A 9014-nucleotide genomic window follows, 5' to 3' on the forward strand; every position below is an offset into this window, starting at 1 on the left:
TATATATATATATATATATATATATATATATTTAAAATGTGCTATTGTTAGCCTGTTGTTTCACATGTCATAACTCATAAGGTCAGAGAGTTGATCTTGAGTAATGCATTCAGTCTACCTTAAAAAAGTTGCTGGGCGTCACTAACTTCATTGGGCTATGGGAACAGTAAAGCGCGGATACTTTGTTTGACTGGGAATAAGAATGTATTTTTATTTCATATATCTTGCAAAGATTCAGACACCACACAGACATCGTTCCTTTCTTGTGCAAATGAGAGAGGTTTAACATCTATTCACGTAAGTTTGCTCATTTCCCAATCCCAACGCTATTTTAGTTCAGACGCAGTTGACACTTGAAATGTCACAGAATAACCTGCTGTGCAAACTATAGGAAACGTATGCTAATCGTATATATATATATATATATATATATATATATATATATATATATATATATATATATATATATATATATATTAGAAAAATTAGAAAAATAATTAATTAATATACAGTTTGTCTATAACTAAATATAATAATTAATTATTTAATAACTTTATGTAGTCTCCCATAACCTTAACTCATAACAATGAAAACCATTTATGAATGAGCAAAATGATGTCATTTGACAGCACAATTAATGCCAGTCAGTGTTTGTTCATGACGAGGTGTTCCGTGGGCTAAATGCACGAGTTGCGTTTTAATGCTGAATAACGGCACACTTTTTTGTCGGTTTTTATGCTTTTAATTGTAAAGTCCACTTGAAAACTATTTCGGAATATCAGCTGTGTTTAGATGTCTCTTAATATTTGACTGTAGCCTACGCAGGATTGAGATAATAACAAACTGAAACGAGTTAAGCTTATTAATTGCTATGCATGGCACGTAGTTTTTACAGACTAAAACAGTCCTGTTTCTGATCTGGCTCCAAATCTTTTTCTTCATATTGTTTTGGTAATACTTTCACATGGTGCGAGCTATTTTTAGTTTTAATGTGTCTTTCTCTGTTTTTGGAAATAAACATAAATATTGTCATTACTCATCGTTCATTAGGCTATATATATATATATATATATATATATATATATATATATATATATATATATATATATATCAGTCAAGATAGTGTTTGGCTAACTGGTGCAGGTTATTGCACCTAGAAAATAAACTGAAATTCATTGTGTTGCTAATACACACTGCTTGGGTGATAGAATATTTTTTCTTGATGTTTATTTTAAAAAAGTTTTTAAAACAAAAATTTAATTTACAATACGTTTACAATACAGTACAGTACTATTTTTTATTAATGCAGAATAATCTGTTCTTGTAGGGTCTGCAGTAATTCCAAAAGGAATTTTCTCTGATTATAAATCTGTTGCAAGCGTAGCACTATAAGTAGTCTTTTTTTTTTTTTTTACTAAATTGGTATGACTAATCCCTTTTGACTCAAAGTTGCTGTGAATCATGAAAATAACACGCAAAATGGACAGGCCACAATAACATGCATTTGGAATCATATATGATCATATAAAAGGTTTAAAAGAAGCACTCGCTTGAGTGATGACGTAATGTGCCTCGACCTCACCATGAATCCTGAAAATGACATGTTACCTGTCCAGATATTCAAGCAAATGTTTATACAAGAAAACTTTATATTAGAGGATGGCCTTAAAGCTACAATTCCCTTCCTAATATGCTTCAAGACAGTGATATTATGATTTCGATTACCAACAAATATGGATCTTAAAGGGATAGTTCACCCAAAAATGAAAATTCTGTCAGTTTTTACTCACCTTCATGTTGTTCCAACCCCGTAAGGCCTTTGTTCATCTTCAGAATACAAATTAAGATATTTTTTATTAAATCTGAGAGCTGGATCACACCTCCATAGGCTTCTAAGGGATTGAAACTTGCCGGCCCCGAAAAGTTATTAAAGACATCGTTAAAATAGTCCAAGTGACTACAGTGGCTCAATCTCAAGTTTATCAAACAACGAGAATACTTTTTGTGCGCAAAAACAAACAAAAATAACGACTTTATTTCAACTATTCATTTCCTTCTCTGTGGGCCTCGTTAGTTAAACTAGTGTAATTGCGTAGAGCTACGTCACACGTAGGCTCACTATTGGCCGACGCTGCTCATGTGTGTGATGCGTGTGACGTACAACAACTGTGGTTGTTGTCCAACTGTGGCGCACAAAAAGTATTCTCGTCACTTGATAGCCACTGTAGTCACTTGGACTATTTTAACGATGTCTTTAATAACTTTTCGGGGGAACAAGTTTCAATCCCTTAAGAAGCCTATGGAGGAGTGATCCAGCTCTCAGATTTCATCAAAAATAACGTAATTTGCGTTCCGAAGATGAACGAAGTTCTTACGGGGATGTTCTTACATGAGAGTGAGTAAAAACTGACAGAATTTTCATTTTTGGGTGAACTATCCCTTTAATATGTAAATATATTGCTCTGTCCAACAGAGCCCTAGTCATGGCAAGTGAGACCATGGACCCTATGCTGGCCGAGCCAGTGTTCATTCTGGAAAATGGGGAGATGTATAGGAACCCGACTGAAGTAAAGATGAGCCAGATAGTCCTTCCCTGCCATGCAAACCACTGTGGAGAACTCAGTTCTGGTCAGCTGCTCAAGTGGATGGACTCCACCGCCTGCCTGTCAGGTCCGTTTGGAGTATTCTTAATGTTAGAGACAAACTGAGTTGCTGTCACTGTTTGAACGAAACCATGATTATTACAATGATATTAAAACCAATGATCCAGTAAAACTATTTCAAGTACATTTTAAAGGTGATTTAATTTCCGTCTGAATCATTGCCGTCACCTCCGATATTCATGTAAACACCCCCACACCATATGCTTGTACTAAGTGTCATTAGACATCGCAGATGGAGGAGTCTTTACAGTTTAGACTGTGATTTCCATCATCTTACCGTGAATAAACAGAGTAACGGGCTGGTGAGAGAGTTTAATAGCAGTTGGAATGATTTTTAATCATATTTAGCTGATAAAAGGCAAAAGCATTTCTGTGGCTAAACCTTTGTAGCACTGTGAAAAGCACAGATGGTGGTTGGTAACCACTTTACATGCTTCCCTTCATGTTGCTCAAAATGAGCTGCGCTGGCCTGTTTGTTTTCTCTTCATTCGGGAAGCGCAGAACCTTATGTCCTTCAGAGTTAACTACTTGCGTTTTCAGAAGAACCTGCTTAAATACTTGCTTAGGGAGTAAACATTTAATAATCATCAATATTTGCTCTCTTGTTTCCAGCTGAAAGACATGCTGGCTGCTCCTGCATCACAGCTTCAGTGGATGACATTCACTTTGAAACAACTATAGGGTAAACACATATACGGGAACTTAATTCAAATTGAAGCAACACGTTTTTGCTTATGTTTTGTTGTTTCTTTAGGATTGGACAGGTTGTAAACATTACAGCCAAAGTTAACAGAGCCTTCACATCCAGCATGGAGGTTTGTGGGATCTATACTGCCATTATTATGGATTTCACTGCACTGACACTATTGGATGAAAACTGAACTGAGCTGGATGATGACATCACTGTTTTCTGCAGAGCTGCTTTAGCTAAATTGAACTAATTTCACAATGGATTAACTTTACAGAGTTATTGAACCAAACTGAATCAACTCAACAATTCAGGGCACTGTTGTCTTTTTAGAGCTGCTTTGCAGCAGAATTGAATTCTGTTTGCATCATTGAATCATTATTTTCCTGTTTATCACTGTAAAGCTGCTTTGAAACTATTTGTGTTGTTTAAAGCACTATATAAATATTTAGCGCAAATTAGAGAGCACAAATTGTTTCATTAATTAAACATCTAACATGTAGATTTTTCGGTCATTGACTAATGAACAACCAAAACACTACATTTCAGTAAATCAAGTTTATACTGGAAACTTGTCATTGTGTACTTTAAATGTATCTGTCTCTTATGATAAATTACTTTCGTGTTTCTGATTTGTAATTCAATGATCAGAATGAAGGAAACCAAACGTGTGAGTGATGATGTCAGTCTTTGTCACAGGTTGGTATTTTGGTTAGCTGTGAAGATCTCTTTAGTGACAGACAGTGGAAGGTCTGCCACGCTTTCGCCACCTTTGTGGGCCGTCGTACAGAAGCAGGAAAGGTAAGAAACGTCACTGAAAGAATCAGTCTGTAGAATATCTCGGGTCTGCTCAGTGTTCGAGTTGTGATTGATCAGTGCAGTGTTTGGGTTTGCACAGGTACACCTCAAGCAGGTGATTCCACGCACGCAGGCAGAGCAGATGGAGTACAGCCTCGCAGCCGAGCGCAGGAGGATGAGACTAATCCACGCGGAGACTATTATCGACCTCCTCAGCAGCTGCTCCTCTCAGACAGGTGAGAAGAGACTCTCTCCAGGTGTGTTTGTTTACTTCCAAAACTTTGAAGAGAGGCCACAGGAAATGAGTCATGAATCAGACGGATGTGTTCACGATTAGAAGTGTCATTTGGTTTGTTTGGTGTCTCTTCATGAGTATTCCGCCAACATTCATTTAAGCATATATATGTGCAGTAAACCTTCACCGTTCGCTTTCAAAGGGTCACGTGGTTTGAAGTGTGTAGAATAAATAGAGTGGAAGATGCACTAGCTCTGATAAGTGGTGCTCTATTTGTTTGTCAGTGAGTGAGCATCTAGATTACCAGGATGCGGTGCCTGCAGAGAGAACTCGGGTAGAAAGCGTCGAGCTGGTGCTGCCGCCTCATGCCAATCACCAGGTCAGCACCTTCGGTGGACAAATCATGGCCTGGATGGAGAATGTAGCCACCATCTCTGCCAGGTGTACAGTCACTGTTCTACTACAGTTGAATCTGATGATAAAAAAAACTCATTCAGGATATTCGATTATATTCTATTAAAGAAAAATCATTGGTGCTTTGGTGCATTATACTCTGTATGCTTTTTCCTCTAGCCGTTTGTGTAATGCTCACCCAATTCTGCGGAGCATAGACATGTTCCACTTTCGTGGCCCCTCCCACATTGGAGACAGACTGGTGTTGAAGGCAATCGTAAACAATGCTTTCAAGAAAAGGTAACACTATATGAAAATAAAAATTGTGCTGATCACTGGGGCGAATACCCCAAACATTCAAAAGTTTGGTGTTAATAGGATGTTTTTGTAAGTTAGTTAACAAATTACTCACCTTCATGTCATCCCAATCCTGTAAGACATTTGTTAATTTTCTGAACACAAATGAAGGTCTTATTAATGAAATCTGAGAGTTTTCCGTCCCTTCATTACACAACTACTACTTTCAAGTCGCAGAAAGGTAGTAAACACAACATTAAAGTGATCCATGTGACTCCAGTGGTTTAACCTTTTAAAAAAAACTTGTGCTGATAATTTACTCACCCCCCATGTCATCCTAGATGTCCATGTCTTTCTTTGTTCAGTTGAAAAGAAATTAAGGTTTTTGATGAAAACATTCCAGGATTTTCTCCATATAATGGACTTCATTGGGAACCAAACGGTTCAAGATGTGAAAGTCCATGTCATCCCAATTCTACAAAGGCGTCTTGACCCAAATCATTATTTTTCAGAAACAAAATCAATCACTGAACAGCACAGAATGTCAACTTCGTCTGGTGTCGTTTAAAGCCGTTTGAAGCTGCACTGAAACACTTATTTGGACCTTGAACCGTTTGGTTCCCAATGAAGTCCATTATATGGAGAAAATCCTGGAATGTTTTCATCAAAAACCTTAATTTCTTTTCAACTGAAGAAAGAAAGATGTAGACATCGTGGATGACATGGGGGTGAGTAAATTATCAGCAAAAGTTTTTTATTAAAGTGAACTAGAAAAAAAAAACAGAATTTGGTAAAAAAAAAATATTGATCTCCAATATGCGTTCACGCAACGTCTGCTCCCGCATCTTCACAACACGTTTGCGTCGTGATGATGCTGAAAACTCTTTGGCATCACAGAAATAATTACATTTAAAAATATATTAAAACAGAAAACAGCTATTATTATTATTATTATTATTATTATTATTATATTACATTTAGTATTATATGTATTTTATTGTATTAAAGCAGTAAAAAAACTATTATTTATTTTATAATATCATAAACAAGTTACAACGTAGTGTCACATACATCCATGAATCAAGAAGCCTGATTTATCCTTGCACAACTGTTATGTTGTGTTTGCTATTCCAGTATGGAGGTGGGAGTGTGTGCAGAGGCCTATCAGGGTGGAGAACCCCTACGACACATCAACACTGCCTTCATGAACTTTGAGGTCTTGGACAATGACAGGAAGGCACGCACTTTGCCAAGGATACGGCCTGAGCCTGTGGTGAGCGCTGTAACATTCTTATAATCCCTCACATGGTGGATAAGTTAAACTTATTGACAGAGGAGTTTGTTGGATGGGTTCAAGAGGGTGAAACAGAATCAGTGCTTGAACTGAAGTGCTTCCTTGACATGAAAACGTGAAAAGTTTTTAAAACTGTATTTGATTTAGATTTCAGATTAGAAATCATAATCTCCTCATCCTCTCTTTTTAGGATGGTAAGAGGCGCTTTCAGGAAGCAATAGCCAGGAAGAAAATCCGCCTCGACAGGTAGGATCCTGTAGATTGTCTCTTTTATAACAGGTTTGGCTGGTTTCACAGACAAGGGTTAAATCTAGACCCAGACTAAAATGCATGTTTGAGCTGTCTTAAATGAAAGAAACTTGCTCTGTCATATCTTAAAACATGTCATTGCCATTGTTTTATCCCAAGATTAATTTTTTTTTTCTAACCCACATTTATAAAAGCTACTCAAGCCTGGCTTAATTTAAGCCTTGTCTGTGAAACCAGGCCGTTATGTCTTATTTTTACGATCATATGCTATTTATAAGCTCTGGCTGTTTGTCATATTCAAAGTTGGATGGGAAAATGATCACATGAGTATGCTCTCCTCTTACAGGAAGTACATAATATCCTGCAAGCAAAGTGAGGTTCCTCTCTCAGTTCCCTGGGACCCAAGTAACCAGGTATATTAACCTGTTCTACGAGCTATAAATGTCATGGATATACTCAAAATACTTTACTGAATCACGTGACTATTCCATATCGTTCCAGATGTACCTCAGTTATAATAATGTTTCGGCACTGAAAATGTTAGCTGCCCGGACCAACTGGGTCTTGACCTCAGAGAAAAACAAGGTGGATAATCTTTGTAAACCCTATAGCTAAAGTTTTCATTTTGTCCTTTTGAGATTACATGGGTTATTTGAGCAGTAGAAGCTTGAGAGAAATTTATGAGCTGAAACATTGTGCCCAGGTGAGCTTATACACGCTGGAGGAGAACCAGATTTTGTGCTTTAAGGTGGAGACCCATGTGGCCATGGCAGCCGAGAAGGTGTTTCTGTTACTGTCTGATCTAAGGCGAAGGAAGGCATGGGACCACCACTATCAGTATGTCAAATGTATTTTGCTGCATCAAAATGACTCACTAATATAAAATCTGAATTATTTGCAATTACTACATCTCACTGTATTATTCAACTTCCCAAATAAACAATATGACCAGGGTGGCTGGTACAGAAAATGTTGAATTATATGTACTAGATAGCAACAGCTGAAATTTGTTGTTTTTCAGGTCATCTTGTAGATAAAGCTAAATTATCAACCAGTTTCAAATTACGTAACGCAGAACTAACATTATAACTGAGCATAATAAATATGCTCTAATACAGAGAGTGTGAAGTGATAACCGACCCACATGAAGACGACACCATCTACCGTGTTGTCACCCCCTCTGTGACTAAAGGTGGCAAAGACCAGGAATTTATCCTCCTGGCCTCTAGGAGGCGCCCTTGTGATTCTGGGTAAACCTCTAACTCCTAAAGAATGAATTTTGTTTCGTCTTTCCAAAGGACAATGAAACATAAGTTATTATATCTTTGCCCTTTTCAGAGACCCTTACTTGATCGCCTTGCGTTCTGTTACCCTGCCTGCGTACCCTCCTACTGAAGACTACAACAGAGGAGAGGTGCTCTGTGCTGGGTTCAGTATCTGGGAAGAGGAAAGCTCTTTCACAAAGGTAATAAATACACAGAAAACATAATGGACACTTATACTGAATGACTGAATGAGTCAGAGTTCAAGAATTAACACAGCTTTAAACATAACAATCTCTTTAACTGAAATAATATGCATGCCAATTACACCATTTATTATAACTCATGTTTAGAAACTGCTTAGAGTGGTTACTGATTCTGCCACATAGATGTTAAAGAACGTACTAAAGGTTAAGTGTGTCTGGCTTACATGCTTATGTACGCATTTCTTTCAGATTTCTTACTACAACCAGGCCACTCCTGGCGTGATGCCCTATATCTCCACTGACATCGCTGGGCTTTCCTCCAGCTTCTACTGCACCTTTGCCTCATGTAGTGCTTTCCTGGAGGGGAATAAAGACAGCCTGGCTTCTCTGCCCACCTCCACCCTGTGACAAAACTAAGGGAGAAGTTGAAGTTGACATTTTGTGCTGTTCAGTGATTAATTTTGTTTCTGAAAAATAATGATTTGGGTCAAGAAGTCATTGTAGAATTGGGATAACATAGACTTTCACATCTGAGTTAAAGGGTTAGTTCACCCAAAAATGAAAATTAAGTCATTAATTACTCACCCCCATGCTGTACCAACCCCGTAAGACCTTCGTTCGTCTTCGGAACACAAATGAAGATATTTTTGATTAAATTTGAGAGCTGTATAACTACCACATTGGCTCCTAAGGGACTGCCTCTTGACGGCCCAGAAAGTCAATGAAGAAAATGTTTAAATATCCCAAGTGACTACCGTGGCTCAACTATATGTTTATCAAGCGACGAGAATACTTTTTGTGCGAAAAAACAAACAAAAATAACAGGTTTATTCGACTATTTCTTTTCTTCCTTGTAGGCCAGAACGAGACTTCCTTAGATTTCCACGACGCATGCGCGAGAATTGCGATCTGAAGTGGCGTAAGCTGGT

The 9014-nt window shown here is 37.6% G+C and overlaps 1 protein-coding gene and 1 long non-coding RNA gene across 2 annotated transcripts; one reads left to right on the top strand and one right to left on the bottom strand.

Moving 5' to 3' along the window:
- Positions 1 to 150: 150 nt before the first annotated feature.
- Positions 151 to 8612, top strand: acot11b (acyl-CoA thioesterase 11b). Its single transcript, XM_039676285.2, has 16 exons — positions 151 to 297; positions 2474 to 2670; positions 3276 to 3345; positions 3418 to 3478; positions 4051 to 4152; positions 4250 to 4385; positions 4669 to 4825; positions 4958 to 5077; positions 6209 to 6347; positions 6559 to 6614; positions 6964 to 7030; positions 7119 to 7202; positions 7321 to 7454; positions 7736 to 7867; positions 7956 to 8082; positions 8335 to 8612. The coding sequence occupies exons 2-16, from the start codon at positions 2484 to 2486 to the stop codon at positions 8491 to 8493; spliced, it is 1731 nt and encodes a 576-aa protein (XP_039532219.2). The 5' UTR covers positions 151 to 297; positions 2474 to 2483; the 3' UTR covers positions 8494 to 8612.
- LOC148973742 (uncharacterized) lies at positions 4758 to 5693 on the bottom strand. The gene is made up of 3 exons (XR_016146539.1): positions 5190 to 5693; positions 4977 to 5083; positions 4758 to 4856 (listed from the first exon to the last, which is right to left on the bottom strand). It is a non-coding gene; the product is annotated as an uncharacterized LOC148973742 (long non-coding RNA).
- Positions 8613 to 9014: the final 402 nt, after the last annotated feature.

This window comes from Pimephales promelas, chromosome 14 (assembly GCF_988280905.1).
Source record: "Pimephales promelas chromosome 14, fPimPro1.hap1.1, whole genome shotgun sequence".
In the NCBI taxonomy this organism is placed as follows: domain Eukaryota; kingdom Metazoa; phylum Chordata; class Actinopteri; order Cypriniformes; family Leuciscidae; genus Pimephales; species Pimephales promelas.

Coding starts and splice junctions, on each gene's coding strand:
- acot11b (XM_039676285.2), top strand. CDS start 2,484: ATGGCAAGTGAGACCATGGACCCTATGCTGGCCGAGCCAGTGTTCATT. Junction 2,671..3,275: donor CTCCACCGCCTGCCTGTCAG/GTCCGTTTGGAG, acceptor TCTTGTTTCCAG/CTGAAAGACATGCTGGCTGC. Junction 5,078..6,208: donor AACAATGCTTTCAAGAAAAG/GTAACACTATAT, acceptor TTGCTATTCCAG/TATGGAGGTGGGAGTGTGTG.